The sequence below is a fragment of the Pongo pygmaeus genome, chromosome 9 (assembly GCF_028885625.2).
Source record: "Pongo pygmaeus isolate AG05252 chromosome 9, NHGRI_mPonPyg2-v2.0_pri, whole genome shotgun sequence".
NCBI classification, from domain to species: Eukaryota; Metazoa; Chordata; class Mammalia; order Primates; family Hominidae; genus Pongo; species Pongo pygmaeus.
This window is the reverse complement of record NC_072382.2, coordinates 113542550-113564981: the sequence shown is the minus strand read 5'-3', so window position 1 is coordinate 113564981 and position 22432 is coordinate 113542550. Positions and strand designations below refer to the sequence as shown.

Genomic DNA, 22432 nt, shown 5'->3' with positions numbered 1-22432 from the left:
TTGTGGTTATAATCATATAAATATTTACCCTTTCTATTGTTCCTGGTTTTCTTTTCTTTTTTTTTTTTTTTGAAATGGAGTTTTGCTCTTGTTGCCCAGGCTGGAGTGCAGTGGGGTGACCTCGACTCCCCGCAACCTCTGCCTCCTGGGTTCAAGCAATTCTCTTGCCTCAGCCTCCCGAGTAGCTGGGATTACAGGCATGTGCCACCACGCCCAGCTAATTTTTAGTAGAGACGGGGTTTCTCCATGTTGGTCAGGCTGGTCACAAACTGTTCCTGGTTTTCAAAGGGACCTTTCTATACTTTCCTGGCTAGGTAGCATGTATTAGTGAGACATTCTAGACTGGAGCTGACACCTTTCATTTGAAGCTGGGGGAAATAAAGGGAGTACATTTTGAAAGATATTAATTACAATATGTTCTGATTATTGAATGCCTACTGTGTGTCAGAAGTTATTCACATACCGTCTTCTTTCACTCAAAACACTCTGAGACAGGCATTATTTATCTGTATTCCTGGATGAAGAAACTGAGGTTGAGATGGTGAGGAGTATGCCACATAGTTAAAAAAGTAGCAAAAGTGGGATAAGAGTCTAGTGTTGTCTGACTTCAAAGCCCGTGTTCTTTGCACTGAAAACAAGACCCTTAGCAAAACCCTGGAGTTTGGCTACTGAGACTTTACCATAGAATAAGCTTACTAAAGCAGAGAGCATGAGTTGAGGGTGGGAGAAGATAGGATCCAATCTATAGAATAGGTGGAAAATTATACCTTTGAAGGTTTGTGCATTTTGGCTTGGAAAGTGATCAGGAGCCCCTAGCGAGCTTGAGTGGCAGAGTGACATGCACACTGGCAAGTTCTCCTTTTACATGGGAGCGCTGTACCAGACCCTTTTGTTGAAGAAAGAAGTAGTGTTTGGATAAGGTAAAGAACACTTGGCACTTAGAAAATTTAGAATAGGATAGACTAGAATTGCGAAGTCTTAGGCAAAACATCTCTGTGGGGTCAGAGATCAAGAGGTGAAATTTAGTGTTGCAGGAAAGAAAGTGATTGGTCTTGTCACTGATTTTGCCCCTCATAACATTTCAAGTTCTCAGATGTTGATGCTGGCAAGTATTTTTGTCTGGTGAGTGAAGAGTGGTGCTCTCTGCTGAGGAGTGCACAGGCCTGGAGAAGGCATGGGAATACACTTACAGGAAATACTCTTGCCTCAGAAAGAACAGTGAGTCTGCTCAGGTTGCCACTTTGCAGCTTAGGACAGGATCCCATTGCCTGTTTATGTGTTTTATCAACATCTGTCTGATCACTGGATGGAAAGTTTCAGACGATACCCGCAAATGCCCTCTGTTGGGAGGCCCACAGGTTTCCATAATTGCAGTGGCGGAGGAAGAAGCCCCAGTAGGGTCTTATCAGTCCTGCTTAGAATTCACTGCCAGCCAGAACTGTTCTAGAGCCTTTGCTCTTTTGTTAATCATTTCTCTTGAACTTAGTGGCTTTTCCCTCTTGGTGGTACAAATTTGACATTTATAAGGATGACTTACTATGATTTAGTTCCTACAGTTCTATAAAATTATAACTTTGGGAAGTAGTTCTCCTTCATTCAATCTATGGAGCAGTAAACATTATCCCTTCTTTTAGCTTCTTTGAAAGCTTCCCTTAGCTCATTTGATTGAAAGGACTTGAGGCACTTTCCATAAAGAGGAGGATGGGTGAGTCACTCCCTGCAGAGACCCTGCTGCCAGCTTTCCTTCACCTAAACATCTTGCACCACTTCAGTGTTTAGCTTGTCATTCTGACATGGTTTTTTGCATAGTTCAGCTCTGATGTTTTCTGAGCAGCAGCATTGAATATCTCCCTGAAAAGAGATAAAAGTTTATATACCCTTTTCTTTCCTAAGGCAGATGTGTCATCAAGCAGGGGAGGACTCTGGCTGATAGAAGTCACTCTTTTTGTTCCCTTTTGCCCTTGTTTTTAAGACTGTTGACACTTGAACCTTCTTCACTGTTGGCTTATCCCCCAATTTTTGCCCCATCTTTCAGGGAAATAACAGTCTATTATGAAATGTTCATAGCCTAGTTGGAAACTTGATTTATGAGCTCTGAATACATAAAAATGATTGCATTTACCAGCTTAATACTTTTGTTTCCTCATCTCAGAGTACAGTATACCTAGATAAAAAGATAGCTGTAACAGGAGGGTATAGTAAATTGTGTTAGAGACAAATATTTTCTGGAAGCTAAAGTGCTTTCCCGAAAAAAAGTCTGTATTTGCAAATATCAAAGAGACAAGTGGCTTTTTCCTATTGGTGCTTAACATCTGTAATAGATAATAGAAAGGATAACCCCGTTTCTGTCTGGTCACTCTATGGTTTTTCTTCACAAGCTCAGATTTCCAGAATCCTGCTAAGAAAAAGGTGAGTCAGAGGTTGCTAGCACTGCCTCTGCACTGGTGGTCAGGAGAGGATTGTGCAAAAGCTTACCTCTCTGGAAATTGGATCCTAAAGGACTCAGTTTAAAAAATATGTTGTTAAATTCTAATTAAGATTCAGAGAAGACATTTTTGATTTGAAAATAAAACCATCCGTTAGTTTTCTATAACCCAAATGCATATTTGTAAAGAATACAAGATTAAAATGTCCCTAATGAACTGGGCCTGGAATAGGACCTCTGTTCATGAATAATCTCTATCATTGTATTGAGACAGGAAGGAGTGAGCCTCCTCCAAAGGTGACGCACAGTTGAACTTGAACTTTCCCTTAGTGTAACCTCCCTCCCTCTTACTTCTCCCCTAAATGTTTCTAGCATTATGGGTTTGGTTTCTAATCTTATTTTGCTGTGCAAGCTGCAAGAATGTCAGGTTTTTCTGACTATTCCTCTGCCTTCTGATTACCCTTTTAAGCAATGCTGATTGCAGGAAATTGCTATGGTGCAAGGCGGGTGTCACAACACACAGTGATTAAAACCCGCATGTGTCATTCACTGCTTGATTGAAGTAATCATACAGAGGGGAAAAGCAGATGAAAAACCTGCTAAATGTGCAGAGGGGGTCTGTTTCTCATCATTTGGGTGTAAGGATTTTGAGTTAAAGAATAAAAAATAGTGTGAGTAAGGCTTGTGTTTTTAGTGATTTTGTTTCATTCTGAATCCTTAAAGCTTCTCAGCAAGGCCTGGGTCTCTGAACATGATCTAAGAAAAACGGGTTGTTGCTTTATACCAAACACATGTTGCCCAATGTATGCGACTATAAAATAGTGGTTGAGCATATCAAGGGGAAAGATGCTAGAATGTAAATGGGACAAGCAGGTGAAAACAAAATGGGAGAGGCCTGAATAGCTCAAACTAAGTTCCTTATTTTTATTTTTGTTTGAGACAGGGTCTCACTGCGTCACCCAGGCTGGAGTGCAGTGGCACAACCACAGCCCATGCAGCCTTAACCTCCTGGGCTCAAGCAATCCTCCCATCTCAGCCTTCCTAGTAGCTGGGATTAGAGGCAGGAGCCACCACACCCAGCCACCAACTAAGTTCTTTTATCACTCTTTCCTTTGGTCTGCGCGATGTTGAGAGAATAGTTAAATTGAAATGGCAGTTTTATTATTTTAGCCCTATGTGGCTCTAAAGCTATTTAAATTACTTGGTGCTTCTCAAAAGTATTAGTTCCATTTGGGCATAGCAATTTGGGCTAGATATAGTGGTCAGTACAGAAAATACAGCCAACTATTTGAAACTTGATTTCCCCCTAAATCCTCATGACCAATCCCATTCTCTTCCATTTTCTGTTCTTGTGCTTCTTTTGTGTGGCTTAGCATGGGAAGAGTGGGCTGTGGACTCATTCCCATGAGGCATAGGATCATCAGTGTTACTCCAACAAAAAACATTATATGTCAAGCACCATAATAGGTGTTAAAGGCACCCACTAATGATTTCTTACCTTTATGTCTCCCTCAGGTACAGAACCCTGGTATTTCTATTTAATTAATGGATTTCTGAATTTCAATGTAGCCTTTGCTTTGGCCCTCCTAGTCCTACCACTGACTTCTCTTATGGAATACCTGCTGCAGAGATTTCATGGTGAGTGGCATAAGAGATGGTAGGTGTTTTGGGAGGAAAGAGCAAGTAATGGTGTATACCAAGAACTGAAGGAAAATCCTACTTACTTTATTTTCCACATTCTTCCTATGGAAATGGTTGGCTTACTGAATTTTCAGTCTGTGTTTGTTGATCCATTGAACCCTTGTGAAGATTTGGTGAATTGTGGCAAATTAAATTGACAGGAGGAAGAGCTTTATTATTGCTTTAAGTGAGGAAGTCAATATAATTTACACAATCACCCAGGGAAGTAAAAATATTTATAAAATCTCAGAAGGAGGCCGGGCGCGGTGGCTCACATCTGTAATCCCAGCACTTTGGGAGGCCGAGGCGGGTGGATCACCTGAGGTCAGGAGTTAAAGACCAGCCTGGCCAACGTGGTGAAACCCCATCTCTACTAAAAATACAAAAATTAGCCAGACATGGTGGTGGGTGCCTGTAATCCCACTTACTAGGGAGGCTGAGGCAGGAGAATCGCTTGAACCCAGGAGGCAGAGGTTATAGTGAGCCAAGACCCTGTGCCGCTGCACTCCAGCTGAGCGACAAGAGCAAAACTCCATCTCAAAAAAAATCTCAGAAGAGAACAAGCCTATTTGAGTTTTCTATCTTTTAAAGAAGTGTGTATTAACCTGATAGGTTGCTTAAGGTAATCCACGAGATAGTACTTCAAACAAAAGTATAAAATTTGAACCATACAGGGATTTCCTCAAATTTGATAGTGAAGTAAGGGAAGCTTTGGACTTCCTCAGAAGCATGATGCTTTTCTTTGTTCCTTTTTGTTTCTGTGTCTGCCTTTTTGGAGAAAGTTTGGTTTGTCGTTTGCTTTGCCTGCTCTGATTCTGTAGTGCACAGCTGGTGTTTTCTCAAGTTGTCGTGGCTCTGGATATCTAGTGCCTCTCATTTCTTTTATGGAAGACAGATTTGAACAGAAATTCATATGAGGTTTGGAAAAAGATTTAATTTCAGACTTTGCAGTCTGATTTGGATGCCATATGATCAGTTCCCCCATCCCACCTCCATTCTGCTTTTCTACTATTAATGGTTTATAATGAGTTCGTTGTATTGTAAGAATATTAGAGCAGCCTTCAGAGTCACTTTTTTTTTGGTGTTAGGACTTTTGTTTCAACGTAGCCATAATGCCATTATCCTAATAAAATTATCAGTAATTTCTTAATATCATCTAATACCCATTGATTTCCTAGATTGTCTGAAAAATAGCCTTTTATAGTTAGTTTAAAGCAGAATCTCAACAAGGGTCACGTACTGAATTTAGTGTTATATTTCTTAAGCTTTTTAAGAAGACCCGCATCATGCTGAATTTAGTGTTATATTTCTTAAGCTTTTTAAGAAGACTCCCATCATACTGAATTTAGTGTTATATTTCTTAAGCTTTTTAAGAAGACCCCCATCTTACTTTTTTTCTTTCAAAGATTTCTTTAAAGAAACCAGGCCATCATCTTGCATAATGTCCCACATTTTAGACTCAGCTGTTTGCTCCCTTGAGGTGTTAACTTATTCCTCTATCCCTTCTATTTCTTAAGGATCACTTTTTCTTTTTTTGAAAATAGCTATTTTTCTGACTATAAAAATAATTTATGATAGCTGGGAGCAGTGGCACGTGCCTATAGTCCCAGCTGCCCGGGAGGCTAAGGTGGGAGGATTGCTTGAGCCCAGGAGTTTGAGACCACTCTGTGCAACACAGTGAGACCTATGTCTCTGTTTTTAAAAACAACAATAATAATTATTTATGCTTGTGGAAAATTTGGAAATGCTTGTAACATCAGTAAAAAAAACAGGATATTAAGCTGTTCTCTACAGTATGAAAACATTTTAAGTATAAAATATTGGTTTAAAATGCATAATGTATGTACATATCTACCTAGTAAGAAAACATTTTCTGTTTTTTTTTCTTTATATTTTTATGTGATTTTACAATAGAACCAATACTTTTTTAAGAGAAAAAAGACCAGGCACAGTGGCTCATGCCTATAATCCCAGTATTTTGGGAGCACGAAGTGGGAGGATTGCTTGAACCCAGGAGTTCAAGACCAGCCTGGGTGAGATAGCAAGACCCTGTCACTACAAAAAAAAATTTAAAAATTAACCGGGCATGGTGGTGCACACCTGTAGTCCCAGCTACTTGGGAGGCTGAGGTGGGAGGATTGCTTAAGCCTAGGAGGTCAAGGCTACAGTGAGCCATGGTTGTGCCACTACACTCCAGCCTGGGTGACAGAGCGAGACCCTGTCTCAAGAGAAAAAAAAAGTCCCCCAAACCATAGAAAAGTATTAAGAAGCAGGAAAGAAATTACCCTTGATTTCATCATATCTAGCTGTGGTTGTGATTTTGTATATTTTATGGAGGACATTTCAAAATTTTTTGCCTTATTAAAAAAAGATTACTCGTTAGCCTTTAAGGTACAGAAGAGAAAAGGACTGTTTACTTGTGGACAATAAGTGGATTTATTTTCTTCTAATTAAAAAACCCCACCTTAGGCCAGGCACAGTGGCTGATGCCTGTAATCCCAGCACTTTGAGAGGCTGAGGCGGGTGGGTCACCTGAGGTCAGGAGTTCAAGACCAGCATGGCCAACACTGTGAAACCCCATCTCTACTAAAAATACAACAGCCTGGTGTGTTGATGCATGCCTGTAATCCCAGCTACTAAGGAGGCTGAGGCAGGAGAATCATTTGAATCTGGGAGGTGGAGGTTGCAGTGAGCCGAGATTGTGCCACTGCACTCCAGCCTGGGTGACAGACAGAGACTCCGTCTCAAAAAACAAAAAACAAAAAACCTCCCCCTTAAAATATACTACCTAGGAAGGTATATATTCTAAATTATAATCTAAAATCCCATAATATCTTACAGCAAAAGTTGAAACAAAATCTTGTTATTGTAGTTCAAGAATTTTTATCCCTAAAGAATTTCTACAGTGAAAGTGAGAGCCTAGGAATGCTAAATTAGGCATAGCTAAAGTGGATCTTGATGATAGTCCTGGTCTTGTAAACTAGCTTACTGTTAACATGGTGGACACCAGGGGGCGCTGTCCATCTACCATTTGCCCGTATTTGCATTGCTCATTATCACTCCTGTAAAGGCAGTAGGAGATGCCTTCACTGTGGGTTGCAAGCTTATCTCTCATTGCTCATGTACCTAACCACGGGAACTTCCCAGCAGGTTCTTGGGTTTTAGTGTTCATTACATTCCTTTAATTCTTTCACATGCTTTAAGTACATTTTTGTTCCAATTTGGGGATCCGGAGTGGATAAGTATTGCAAAATGGAGAGAAAACAATCACTGAACTTCCTTTGAGAGCATTTTTATGTTTGCCTTGAAACAAATTCCGTCATTTGTGGCTTGATGAAAACCAGTAATGAGTTTGAGAATCCAACAATTTTGTTTTCCTTTGATCCATGGCTATTTGAACAGACTGATTGGTGTATAGATAAGAGGATTCATGTATTAAACAGAACATTGGAATTAAAACCCAAGAAATGAATTTATGTTATGCTTTTGGTTAAACTCAGGAACCTTTTGTCTTAGTGGCAGGACTCATTAAAGGAGACAGCTTTTTTTTCTTTCATCTAAGGTAGAATTTATTAAGTTCTATTAGCCATTAACTTGACGTTTATTTGTGTCCTAACCAAATCTAGTATTGTGCTTGTTGTTAGAGTTTGGATCTCTTGGGAGAGCTAAGGAATATATTCCTCTCTCCTTTTGATGCCTTTATGGCATTGGAGAAAGTGTGAATACAAGAGTAGAAACATTTTATGGAGTGTCCTAGGGCATACTCCTAAATTTGAGATCAAGATAACACTAAAACTAAATATGTTGTTTTGTTCTAATATAATGAAAGATGGGTATTTTTCTGTGTCTTGCAGTTCAGAATTTAGGCCACCCATATTGGCTTACCTTGGCTCCAATGTATATTTGGTTTATAATTTTCTTCATCCAGCCTCACAAAGAGGAGAGATTTCTTTTCCCTGTGTATCCACTTATATGTCTCTGCGGCGCTGTGGCTCTCTCTGCACTTCAGGTGAGTTTCAGGGAGAAGTGTATCTGCCTCATTCTTTTTTACTTATTAAATAATTGCTCACAAACTTAAGTGCAAATTACAGAATGCTTCCACCTAAGATATTTTATCCATAACATTAAACCTGATACAGATCATATTATTAAAGCTTCTTATATTGATTGCTTAGCTATTTACCATACTCGTATTTGCTGATTACATGTTTTCAGTGTTAATTTGCATGTTACTTTGCCTCTGTTACCAACAGGAATCCAATTGCAGAATTCCATTCTGTGGCAGAGGTAATGGAACGTCTGCTCTTTGAACTGCTAGATCATAACAAAACTTGCTCAAGAGTTTGGGATCACAGCAGGCAGTTCACAGTATGGGGCACTTTGTAATCCTTGTTGAAAACCTGCCCAGGTCAATTCTCTGGCAGAGCTCATCTTAACTCTGTTTGACTATCTCTGTACTTACGGCTTCAGTAGCCTCAGAACCCTGTATTGCCCTCTGCTACCATTTGCAGTTGTCAGAAAAAAAATAATTAGGATGATAGGTTTTTTCTTAACAGGTTTTTGAGATATAATTCACAAACCATACAGTTTACCTATTTAAAGGGTATGATTCAGTGGTTTTTAGTCTGTTCACAGATGTGTGCAACTGTCACCACAGTCAGTTTTAGATCAAAAACCCTGTACCCTTTAGCTATTGTTCCCCCATTCCCTTTCTCATATCTCCCCAGCCCTAAGTTAACCATTAATCTACTTTCTGTTCCTATAGATTTGCCTACTCTGAACATTTCCTATACATGGAAACATATGATATGTGGTCTTTTGTGACTGGCTTTTCTTAACATAATGTTTTCAGGGTTCATCAATATTAGGTGATAGTTTTAAAAAATAATTTTAATTATAAAAGTAATTGAACTTTATTGCAGATAATTTAGGAAGTAGTAAAAGAAAAATTAGTCGCATTAACCTAACAAAAACTCCTCCCAGCATTTTTGTATATCATATACCAAGGTTTGTTGTAGTTGTGATAATAAGTATACATGTAACTTTATATCCCTTTTTTATTTTTTTTTTGAGATAGAATCTTGCTCTGTCGCCCAGGCTGGATGGAGTGCAGTGGTGCAATCTCGGCTCACTGCAAGCTCTGCCTCTCGGGTTCACGCCATTCTCCTGTCTCAGCCTCCCGGGTAGCTGGGACTACAGGTGCCCGCCACCACGCCCGGCTAATTTTTGTATTTTTAGTAGAGATGGGGTTTTCACTGTGTTAGCCAGGGTGGTCTCGATCTCATGACCTTGTGATCCTCCCGCCTCAGCCTCCCAAAGTGCTGGGATTACAAGTGTGAGCCACCATGCCCGGCCACTGTATATCCCTTTTAATTTAATATTGTAACATTCTCTGTGCTTATCATTTTAGTAGCTGTAGAATGTTCTGAGTTGGATATAATATATAACATTATTATGTAATATGTAATATATTGACTTGATTTTATATAATGTAATTATTGGATATAATTCATGGTAGAATTTAGGTTGCTCATTTATTCAGTATTATAAATACTGCTAGGATAAATATCTTCATTTAGATATTTGGATTGATTCCTCAGGATAGATTCCAAAAAATATGAGAAAGGTTCAAACAGATTTATGCCATTTGTTATATATTGGAAAATTGCTTTCTGAAAGTAGTTTCTGTCTAGAAGGGAAGGAAGGAAGAGAAGAAGTCTGAGTAGAAGGTACTCAAAGACAGCAGAATTCATGCATGTGTGTTTATATTATATTCATCCAGTTTGTAAAGTCATTCAGCATATAATTAAGAGCATGTTCCTAGTATTCTATAAGGGGAATTCTTTTTTCTTATTTGATCATGAGACCTTTTTTTGATACTAAAAGCTTTGATAAAAACTTTGATAGTAAAGATTAGTACTCATTATATCAAAAACAAATTGAAGTACTTTATATATCAAAACTACCAAAAAAGTATTGCTTAAATATTAAAAAAAATAACTTATTAGGACTATAAATGCTATTAAAATATTCAAATAATTTTCGTATGAAGCTAGTGAGATTTTATTGTTGGCAAGCCCTCTGCCTGGCCAAGACTACAGGTAGTCTTAGAGGAGCTGGCTTTTATCTTAGAGTTTGGAGTAGGTACCTCACTGTTGGCAAATGCTCAGATCTCTAATAGAACCTCTTTTTTGGCTTCGCTCTTGATGTTACTGTGATGTCTTGTAATTATGTATATTCTACAAGTTATATTTTCTTTTATCAGCACAGTTTTCTGTACTTCCAGAAATGTTACCACTTTGTGTTTCAACGATATCGCCTGGAGCACTATACTGTGACATCGAATTGGCTGGCATTAGGAACCGTCTTCCTGTTTGGGCTCTTGTCATTTTCTCGCTCTGTGGCACTGTTCAGAGGTAGATCTTCTAAAAATATCTTAACCTACACTGACGAGTCACTTCCTCTTAGGTTTTACTTGATTCATGATTATATAATACATATTTGGCTTATACTAAGAAGCCATTTCTAAAAAGAGAACCTGTAGACTTAATATTAATGAGTGGGATATGACTTCTGTATCTTAGGATTGAAGAGAAGATTGAGAATTCCTTTTAGTGTGATTAACTGTACATTTTTTGTCTATTTTTGTTGTTTTTTTCTTTTAATGGATGCTGATAAATTAAGGAAGCCTTAAACTTAAAATGCAAATTTGGGCTAACTTTTCATGATTATATTCTTTCTTATAATCATTGTTTGGATCCATAATATTAAAATATGCTCAAGGAAAATGAAGGTAAAAAGAAGAAAGAGCATAGAGAGGGGCAAGAAAGCCAATTATTTTTCACAGAATAGGGCCTCTGCTGTAACCATGTTTCCAGCTAGAGAGACATTTTATACCTGTAGAGCAGGCTTCATGCTGGAATGGCTGTGGCCCTTCCTGCCTTTTAAATTTCATGTGGCTTACAGTGCGACATTAATGAGCAGTATAATTAAAGTCAGAATCTCATCTTACTCATCTCTGGCTCTCACTAACTGTTCTCCCTTCCAGGATATCATGGGCCCCTTGATTTGTATCCAGAATTTTACCGAATTGCTACAGACCCAACCATCCACACTGTCCCAGAAGACAGACCTGTGAATGTCTGTGTAGGAAAAGAGTGGTACCGATTTCCCAGCAGCTTCCTTCTTCCCGACAAGTAAGTGGTCCTTTAATTCCTAGGGTTTTAAATGAAGGAGTAAATAGAACAGTTCTATATCAGTGTCTTCTAATTTTTGTTTTCTTTTGGAGTTTTCACAGAGAGTTATTGAATTATTTACCACGTCGGAGAGCTGTGGGGCCTGTGTACTATGTACCTGCCTCCTGTGTTCATTAGGCTTATTAGGTTGAGGGCTGAGTCTAGGTAGACATTCTGCACTGCCCATAACTGTAGGTGTCTGGGGACTTCTGAAAATGCCCTGGGTCCTAGGCTTTGGCCAGTGGCTTTTCCTGGGGATTCATATTTACATTTCTGTAATTATCTGATGTTAATCCTCTTCTAAAAGTGGTCTAGAAACTCCAGCTAGAAGACAGAAGACATTCTTGACCCAACAGCAGTGAAAGTTCTCCACCATTATGAGGACACTGGGGAAGGCTGTGGTTAAAATATCTATACCACTTTCCTTTATGCTTTCTGTGGTTCTGAGAGCATAGGCCCTAAAGTTCTTTGTAGTTTGCTTCCTTTGGCCAGAGAAGAGTCCTGTGTAGGTCAAAGGGAAATCTGGTTAAGATGAGTCATGTTGCTCCATTTGAGAACTGGCTTCAGTAGCTTAGCTTTACTGGGTAGTAGTTTCTTATGCTTCATAAAGACCCTGTGTCAGTCATTAATGATTAAATTAAAACTTGTTTTTTAAGTGTTGACTTTAGCCTTTGCCTTTTACATTTGAAATAGTTTTATAGATAAAGATATGTTTGAGGGTTACTCCGGAACAAAGTATTTCTCCCATAGTGTGTTCTCAGTGCCATATATTACATTTCATTCTTTTTCTCTACACCTGATAATTTGCTTTATTTGATAAGTCTCTCTGCCCACATGGTAATTGACAACAAGCATTGGCACTTCTCTGGTTTTTTGATGATATGACCATTTGGTTGTGAATTTCACTGCTAACAGTTGGTGAAATGGGTCAAGAGACATCTAATTGTAAATTTCTCAATGATTTTGGACTGATTTGTGACCTCTGCCTCTATGCTCCCTGGTTGAGGTTTTAGCAGGAATATTTTTTCTTCAAGAGAAATGTTTTTCACATGATTTTTCTGGCTTGTTTGTTTCAAGTACATTTAGCAATATTATCCCCCTGTGTTTTTCTTATTCTCCTTGTGTTTCTGACAGTTGGCAGCTTCAGTTCATTCCATCAGAGTTCAGAGGTCAGTTACCAAAACCTTTTGCAGAAGGACCACTGGCCACCCGGATTGTTCCTACTGACATGAATGACCAGAATCTAGAAGAGCCATCCAGATATGTAAGGGCTACATTCTCTTCTTGCTTCTCTGAAAAGAATTCTATGCCTAAAAGTCTGTTGGCATGTATATTAAAGCATTGATAAAATGAGAATTTCTTAGAAAGCAATTTTTTTAAGGCTGTTATGGCTCACACCTGTAATCCCAGCACTTTGGGAGACAGGCGGGATAATTGCTTGAGTTCAGAAGTTCGAGACCAGCCTGGGCAACATAGCAAGATCGCATTTCTACAAAAAATAAAAAAATAAGCCAGGTGTGATGGCTTACGCCTGTAATCCCAGCCCTTCAGAAGGCTGAGGCAGGAGGATCACTTGAGCCGAGGAGTTCAAGGCTGCAGTAGGCCATGATTCCACTACTGCACTCCAGCCTGAGCAACAGAGTGAGATCCTGTCTCAGAAAAAAACCTGATATTTTTTAGGATGAGGGGTATAACAGCTGTTGTTGAAAAACAGTAAACAGTATCACTTTTATTTTCAAATTAACCTCTTTATTTTCTGTGTAAAATGTATAATTTAATTTTGAAGGTTTTGGATAGGCTGGAAGTTTTCTTATGGTAGAAATTTGAACCATTATTCTGAAACTCATATCATTCCTTGGCCTATTAAAATCCTTGATGGGGAACTTTCAAGTTATCTGGTCGACCTTTGACCTAGCTATTAGTATATTCCGGTTTTAACAAATGAACAGTGAAGACTGTTTCCATAGTGAATGCCAGGGAGCAGCCTCTGTCAGGGCCATGATCTTCTCCCTACTTGTCTTTACACATTCTGAGATCCCATGCGAATTTTACTTCAGTTCCTTTGAAAGATGACACTTTTGACATTGGAGACCTGTGAAATCTTTGGTAATGAAAAAGGTAAGAAGTAATAAAAATAATGCTCCTCTTGGGTCACAAAGACAGTGTAAGATCATTGTCTAGAATTATTAGAAAGCACATTTTTTGACAACCTGTCCGTTAAAGAAATATGTAACAGTTTAAATGTCAGCTATATTTAATTTACATTTTCTTATGTCATATGCTTAAAATGTAAAATAGCGAGACTTCCAATTCTCTTCTGAAGCAAACCTGCAGCCACATCTGGTCTTTTGTCTCCCAGATTGGGGCTGGTTAGAGTTCCATGGAGACCCTCAGGGTTTATGAGTGAGATTCTTATTGTATGAGCTTTAACTATAAGCTATGAAAATGGACACTTAAATACACAGCCTTGAGCTGTTCCCTTGTAAGATAGGCATTTCTACCACATGGCTTGTATTAGAGCTTTATTCTTTTAATTTAAGGCTCTGATTCCTGTTACAATGGAAATACCCTTGGGCAGGGTAGACTGTTACAGGTCATTTTAATTTTATCTGCAGATATGAGTCTCCTGAGTGCAGGGCATCATTCTAGAGACATTGGACAGTCAAAGGGTGGGAAAATACGCTGTCATAGGGGGACAGTATGAATTCAGAGTGATGTTAGCGGAGCTTTGCTTTAGGAGGAGGTAGTAAAAATGGAGTAGTAAAAAAAGAACGTGGACTTTGGAGTTGAGTAGGCCTGCATTCAAATCTCAGCTCTGTTGCTAAACTCGATAACCTTGGGCAAATTAGTTAGCTTCTCTGTTTAATTTCAGTTTCTGTCTGTAAAATGGCACCTACTTTGGAATTATGATATTTGATATTATATCTCTCTGTAGCAGAAATGCAATGTTCTTATGCTTGCACAAGGGTTCTTAATCTGATAATGGTATATTAGACAGATTCGAGGTAAAGAAACCCAATCTCTCCCCTTCCTTCTTTTTATTGTTTCCCGTCCTGGTAATTTTATTCCAGTGTGTCTAGACTCATCAATGCCTTTTCCACCCCAGTGACTTCGCTTATATTGGTGACTGTGCCTGAACTACCCTTGTGTCTCTTCTCACACTATCAAAATTATCTTCCTCTTTGAAGCGAACTATTTAAGTCCATATTGAGTAGACCTTCCTTTAAGTGTCTTCAGGATTTATCTGTGCAGTTCATTTAGCCATTTAATTTTCTTGGTCTTAGTTAAATATTTCTGATATCATATCTTTCCACATCAAATGTGTGAATGCCATGAGGAGAATGACTGCACTTTGTTTCTTTTGTGTTCACCATAGTGTCTAAGACGGTGTCATATACCCAGTAGTTCACTTTTACATGCTTTCTCAGTGGATAATGAATATTCATCGTCATTGTGGTAATGATGTTGAGAGAAAGCTGGCTAGAAAATCTGCAGTGGCCTTTTGCACATTTCTTAGGCTTTTATCACTGGTTGTCTTAGTTAGATCATATTTCCATATTCTCTGCTGTCAGACAGTGTTAAATTTGATTAAATGACTCTATATGAGCTTTACCCAAAAGGTGATGATTTTTCAGGATGCCAATAGGAGTCACCAAAATGCTGGCTGATAAAAGCAGGGAAAAACAAGTGATTTATGTCTGCTGGGTAGCAGCTGTGTCCAGCCCTTTGAATGCGAGGATTTTTTTTGCTTATCTGTGGTGGCAGAATCATGAAAATTACGCATGGACCTTTAGCTCTGGGTGGCAGGTTTTAGTCAGCCTTTGGTTTCAATGCTAAGTGCTCCAGCCTGTCCCATTTCTATTCTGCATGGAAACGAGGAAAGATGTATGACTTTTTTTATTTCACTATTTTCTTTACCTCTGGGCTAATCAAGAATTAGGAGTGAATAAGTGTAAAGGTTCTGTGGTTTGTACTGTACCATTATAACTATATTGCAGAAATAATGTTTTTGCTGCATATTTTTTCATGGTAGGTATTGAGTAGCTATTGAATATCTCATTATTGAACAGGAAGCATTTATAGGGGTACATGCCAAGATTGCCGAGATTTTCTGCCAGAATCACGATCTAAATTTGGAAGATACATTCAGTGTCACCTCTTTAGTTCTTGAAAAATTCAAATTTTTGTTCACTATTTCAAGGTGAATGATACACCTCCAGCTCCAAATCTAGTATATGATTTAGGAGCTACCTAGTCAATGGATGAAACCTTGGAGGAAAAAACAGCTCTTCAGGAGAGAGCTTACAGAAAAAGACTTTTTTTCTGACTTTAATTTAATGCTTAAGCAGACTTGCTGGAAGTTTTCCTGTTTTCTTTCTTTTTTGAGAGACTGGATCTTGCTCTGTCACCCAGGCTGGAGTGCAGTGGTGCTGTCATAGCTCACTGTAACCTCAAATTCCTGGGTTCAAGCGATCCGCCCACTTCAAGCTCCTGAGTAGCTAGGACTACAGGCATGCATCACCATGCACAGTTAATAGTTTTATTTTTTCTAGAAACAGAGTCTTGCTGTGTTGCCCAGGCTGGTCTCAAGCAATCCTACCGTCTTGCCCTCTCAAAGCGCTGGGATTATAGGCATGAGCCACCATGCCTGTCCTCCATCTGTTATCTTTGAAAACATAGATTGGTCATTGATTTTTTTCCTAAGCAGTAATATAGTCAGTTCTGCTACAGTAAGATATAAAGTTATGAAAAATTAATATGCGGTAAAAACCACAAAGCTTATTGGGAAAACGGAGCTAGGGACACAATACTTAAAAAACTTTGTCAGTTAAAAAAGAGATTAAAAATTAGCCATGCATGATGGCTCATGCCTATAATTCTAGCACTTTGGGAGGCTGAGGCAGGAGGATAGCTTGAGGCTAGGAGTTTGAAACAACATAGTGAGATTCTGTCTCTACAAAAAATAAATAAATAAATTAGCCAGGTATGGTGGCTCATGCCTGTAGTCCTAACTACTCAAAGGCTGAGGTGAGAGGATTGCTTGAGCCCAGGAGTTTGAGGCTACAGTGAGCTACAGTCATGCCACCACGCTCCAGCCTGGACAACATAGCAGGACCCTGTCTCTGAAAAAATAAAAATTAAAAAAAGATTAAAAATGGTAGCATGATTTTACATATGTTAAATGGTTAAAAGTGCATAAATACTACAATAAATGTGGCTGTTTACTTTGCAGAAGACTTGAAGTTTGCTTGTGGCCTGGCATTGGAAGGATTGCAGCTTGTAGTAGTAAAAGGGTTATCTGAAATCTTACAAAAGTTATAATAGCAAAGGTGACTGGGTGGATGTGGCTTATAACACAGTGAACTGAGAAGGCCAGTAGATATATTTGTGTATGTATACACTATGTGTATTCCTATGCTGATTGGTTCCACTGAGTGTACTTTTCTGCATTCACCTAGTGTTTCCTGTGAATTAAATGACATAATCAAATGCAAAAATTAAATTATGCTCAAAGTGTTCCCTAATATATCCCTTGTGTTGGAAAAAATTTGCATTTTCAAAACTAGTATTAGAACAGAATTGACTGTATATCAGTTCAAAATATTCTTTATTTCATTCTTCTTTATCCCTGCTTTTCCAATTTAACCAGTAAAAAGAATCATAGATTTAGAAGGGAACTTAAAATGTAGTCTGTGATCTTTTTATTTTATGGATGAAAGAACTGAGATCTAGAGAGATTATAACTTGATAAAGATTAGCCCTAGGATAAAAGGCTTGGTTTCAGGATTCTTCAATATTATTTTCATACCACCTCTTTCTTGTTTTTGTGTGATAGCTAATCATTCTTTGATGTTACAAGGCCAAGTAGACATTAAGTAGCTGAGCATTGCTTTCTGTTTGTTTGTTTTGTTTTGTTTTTCAGAGGCAGGGTCTCACTCTGTCACCCAGGCTGGAGTGCAGTGTCATCATCATAGCTCACTGTATCCTCGAACTCCTGGGCTCAATCGATCTTCCCACCTCAGCCTCCTGAGTAGCTGAGACTACAGGTGCTGTAAAGACCCTGTCTCTATGGAGAATTAGGCTGGCATGGTGGCTCACACCTGTAATCTCAGCACTTTGGGAGGCCGAGGTGGGTGGATCACCTGAGGTCAGGAGTTCAAGATCAGCTTGGCCAACATGGTGAAACCCCGTCTCTACTAAAAATACAAAAATTAGCCGGGCATGATGACATGCACCTGTAATCCCAGCTACTTAGGAGGCTGAGGCAGGAGAATCGCTTGAACCCAGGAGGCGGAGGTTGCAGTGAGCCGAGATGGCACCACTGCACTCCAGCCTCGGTGACAAAGTGAGACTCTGTTTTAAAAAAAAAAAAAATTTAAATTAGCCACTACCCCTAGCTAATTTTTAAATTTTTTGTGGAGAGAGGGCCTCACGGTCTTGCCCGGGCTGGTCTCGAACTCCAGGCTTCAAGTGATCCTCCTGTCTTGACCTCCCAAAGTGGTGGGATTACAGGTGTGAGCCAGTGTGCCCAACTCATTACTTTTTTAAAAAATTACTTTCCATTTCTAGTTTATATGTGACAAGTACTTTAAGTAGTAAATATTATGTTTAACAATAAATAAAAATGATCAGGATTTTCCCCGACACTCTTTCCTTTCTTCTCTTTTTCTTCCTTTCTCTCTCATTTTATCCTTTCTCCTGCCCTTTTTGGAAGTCCTTATTGGAGGAAAAAATAACTTGCCCTATTTGTTTCCTCACTAATTGTTATGAGTCTTGGGTATCAAGGCAAGCAGATTCAAATTGCTATAATATATACAGTGCAATTAGATTAGAATCTACTAAGGATTTAATTGGAGAATGTTCAAAATACTTCTTTAAAGTTAATTTTTTAGTATTCATTATGTTGGCGTTTAGAAATTAATTGATGTTTCCATGATCTATAATGATTGAGTGAACACAAATTTTTACCTGTGAGTTTAGATTTTTACAGTGCAATAAATTTTTACTTGTGAGTTTAAAGATTCAATCAACAAATATGTATTTAGCAAGGCTATATGGGAGACAAAAAACTAAGACAGTCTGTGGCTCTGGAGGACAACTACTTTTTAAAATTTAACTGGAGCATATCTAAAAGAGGAAATGAAAAGACAGAAAAATACTTGAAATTTTTCCCTTTCAGATGTTTCTTCCCAGGCCTGCATGTTCTTATTTCAATAAAGGAAATATCATGGCAGGATATTGATGATTGGCTACATGATAGTGGCAAGAGCATTGACTGGAAGTTAGGAGAGTCTGTGATTCTTTTCTGGAATCATGTGAAGTGTATTTTCCTTTTAAATGACTGGGAATTTCTAAGACCATTGACATTTCTTTGCTCCCCTTTCCAATTTGCTGAAACTACACCTGAAATCCAATTGGAGTGTTTATATTTTAGCTTATCCCATTACCTATTTTCCTGTCAAATATTTTATGGCAGCACAGTTTACCTTGAGACATGTGTTCTGAGCCAGGGCCCTCATGACCAGAGATGGAAGTCTGCATGCTGCTTCTGTCCTGGAAGAGATGAGTACTGTTAGAGGCTTACTCTGTGCTGTGTCCTGCTCCAAGAGTGTGATGCTGGTGTTTGAGAGTCGAGATGATGTCACTGAAGACTGCAACCCTGACAAAGTTTCTGTTACAGCTGATGAGGAAAAGCTGTGACAATATTTATTACTACCCAGCTCTCCTTAGCTCACTCCTCCCCCGACAAAATACACACCTTTTATTATTGGGATCTCAACCTCTGTTTCAGGCCTTCTATTTCCTTTGAGAATGTGTAGTTTTGTTTACATCTGGAGTGGTATTAAATTGTTATCCTTAACATACGCTTGTTGATAAGATGTAAACAATGTGATATTGATGATGGATAAATTGGCTTGAATTCCCCCGCTGTTACCTTTTTCTGTTTTGGTTTAGAGGTGCTTATTTGTTCTTCTCTAAAGCTTCTAGTGGGTTGAAACAGAAAGAAGTCACATTTCTTTCAAAATGAGTCTTAAATGCTTGTGTTTTACAAAATTTTAAATTAAGGCATATTTTTAGCTTCGACAGCTGGTTGATATGTAGCCTGTGACTAATGAAATGAAACACATTTTTGTTTCATGATCATGTGTTAATGTCACCCTACAATTTTGTTATTTTTGATGCAAGAAAGAATGATTAAATCTGAAGAAACAAAAAAAATGGGCTCTTTGGTTATACTTTAAGGCAGATTTAAATCCAGTCTTTTGATTTTTGAATTGTAGATGATGTGGTTATGATCTCAGATTTTGCAGTGTGAGATATTTATAAAATTGAGAGAATAAATTTATTCTCTCTGGTTGTAATTCAAGTCATGTTACTTTAGCTTTTAGACCTATGGGGCAGTAGACAGTTGGTGTTTTCAGGGATATAAACTGAGGACTCTCAAGCTAAAAATAGTCACAGTAAAACAATATGTATAGTGTGATCCAGATTTTGTAAAGAAAAATCAATATCTGCAGAGAAGTTCTGGGGTATACACTAACAGGCTGATGGTGATTTTCTTTGGGTGGGAGGACTGTAAGTGATTTTTTAAGATTTTTTTTTGTAATAAATAACGTTTTAATTTCATCATGGAAAAAAAAATAACCATAATGGGGGCTGTCACTGTGAAATCTTTGATACCCCTACCAAGAAGATCTGTGGTGGACTTGAGCAACATTCAGTGTGTTTTCAGTCAACTTCGAGTTTCTCTTCCTTGAACATAAGGACTTTGAACTCAAAATTGGAAGATAAGTTTTCTATCAAGTAATTTTTCCCTCTTTGCCTTCAGGCCTCTTCTTAAGTCATTTTAGTCATATTTAATACTATCTTTGATACTCTTTCCACAAATTATATCTTGATTACTTCAAAAAAATAGATGTGGTTTACCGATTTACAAGCTCCAAGGAACGCTTTTTTTAGAAACCCAGGACTAAAGAGGATGCCGCAGTGCATAAGGCAAGTAGGTTATTAAACTGTCCCAGGCAGAAGTGAGTTAAGGAATTAAATACAAATTTAAATAAAGTTAATTTTCCGGTTGTTGGGGTTTGGACAGAAAGCCTTGTCTGTCCTGTAAGCATGCTCAAGACTATCCATTGGCGGCGTAATTCCAACAGTTTTGAATCACTGGCTCAAGAAGACAATGATGTATAAATATTATCAGCACAATCATGTTCATCTTTTTTTTGACGGGGTCTTGCTCTGTCACCCAGGGTAGAGTGCAGTGGCGCAGTCTTGGCTCACTGCAACCTCCATCTCTCTGGTTCAAGCAATTCCCCTGCCTCAGCCTCCCGAGTGACTAGCTGGGATTACAGGTGCACACCACCACGCCTGGCCAATTTTTTTGTGTTTTTAGTAGAGACAGGGTTTCACCATGTTAGCCAGACTGGTCTCAAACGCCTGACCTCAGGCTATCTGCCCGCCTCAGCCTCCCAAAGTGCTGGGATTACAAACGTGAGCCACCACATCCAGACTCATCTCTTATCTTTAGGCACCTTTTTTTTTTGAGACAGGGTCTCTGTCTGTCACCCAGGCCAGAGTGCAGTGGCATAATCTCAGCTCACTGCAACCTCCACCTCCCTGGTTCAAGAGATTCTTGTGCCTCAGCTACCAAGTAGCTGGGATTACAGGTGTGTGCCACCATGCCTGGCTAATTTTTTGTATTTTTAGTAGAGACAGGGTTTCACCATGTTGGCCAGGCTGGTCTCGAACTCCTGACCTCATGTGATCCACCTACCTTGGCCTCCCAAAGTGCTGGGATTATAGGTGTGAGCCACCGTGCCTGGGCATCTTTTTTGTTCTTTTTTTTTTTTTTTTTTTAAATTATAGAGCTCTATGTAGCTTTGTTGTGATTATTTTAAAGCCATTTTCTTTTTTTTTTTTTTATGATTCTTTTTTTTTTTTCTTTCATTATTATTATTATTATTATTATACTTTAGGTTTTATGGTACATGTGCGCAATGTGCAGGTAAGTTACATATGTATACATGTGCCATGCTGGTGCGCTGCACCCACCAACTCGTCATCTAGCATTAGGTATATCTCCCAGTGCTATCCCTCCCCCCTCCCCCCACCCCACAACAGTCCCCAGAGTGTGATGTTCCCCTTCCTGTGTCCATGTGTTCTCATTGTTCAATTCCCACCTATGAGTGAGAATATGCGGTGTTTGGTTTTTTGTTCTTGCGATAGTTTACTGAGAATGATGATTTCCAATTTCATCCATGTCCCTACAAAGGACGTGAACTCATCATTTTTTATGGCTGCATAGTATTCCATGGTGTATATGTGCCACATTTTCTTAATCCAGTCTATCATTGTTGGACATTTGGGTTGGTTCCAAGTCTTTGCTATTGTGAATAATGCCGCAATAAACATACGTGTGCAAGTGTCTTTATAGCAGCATGATTTATAGTCCTTTGGGTATATACCCAGTAATGGGATGGCTGGGTCGAATGGAATTTCTAGTTCTAGATCCCTGAGGAATCGCCACGCTGACTTCCACAAGGGTTGAACTAGTTTACAGTCCCACCAACAGTGTAAAAGTGTTCCTATTTCTCCACATCCTCTCCAGCACCTGTTGTTTCCTGACTTTTTAATGATTGCCATTCTAACTGGTGTGAGATGGTATCTCATTGTGGTTTTGATTTGCATTTCTCTGATGGCCAGTGATGGTGAGCATTTTTTCATGTGTTTTTTGGCTGCATAAATGTCTTCTTTTGAGAAGTGTCTGTTCATGTCCTTCGCCCACTTTTTGATGGGGTTGTTTGTTTTTTTCTTGTAAATTTGTTGGAGTTCATTGTAGATTCTGGATATTAGCCCTTTGTCAGATGAGTAGGTTGCAAAAATTTTCTCCCATTTTGTAGGTTGCCTGTTCACTCTGATGGTAGTTTCTTTTGCTGTGCAGAAGCTCTTGAGTTTAATTAGATCCCATTTGTCAATTTTGGCTTTTGTTGCCATTGCTTTTGGTGTTTTAGACATGAAGTCCTTGCCCATGCCTATGTCCTGAATGGTAATGCCTAGGTTTTCTTCTAGGGTTTTTATGGTTTTAGGTCTA

At 38.8% G+C, this 22432-nt stretch overlaps 1 protein-coding gene across 7 annotated transcripts in view; it reads left to right on the top strand.

The window, feature by feature from the left end:
- ALG9 (ALG9 alpha-1,2-mannosyltransferase) overlaps positions 1–22432 on the top strand; it is a 90827-nt gene that overhangs the window by 23121 nt on the left and 45274 nt on the right. For 3 of the 7 annotated variants that reach the window (XM_054440230.2, XM_054440233.2, XM_063671414.1), the window contains exons 9-13: positions 3941–4063; positions 7960–8114; positions 10371–10521; positions 11154–11301; positions 12475–12604. In XM_054440230.2, coding sequence (XP_054296205.1) covers positions 3941–4063; positions 7960–8114; positions 10371–10521; positions 11154–11301; positions 12475–12604 — 707 coding nt within the window. The remainder of the gene's footprint in view (positions 1–3940; positions 4064–7959; positions 8115–10370; positions 10522–11153; positions 11302–12474; positions 12605–22432) is intronic. The other 4 variants (XM_063671412.1, XM_063671413.1, XM_054440231.2 and 1 more) reach the window with 3 other exon arrangements.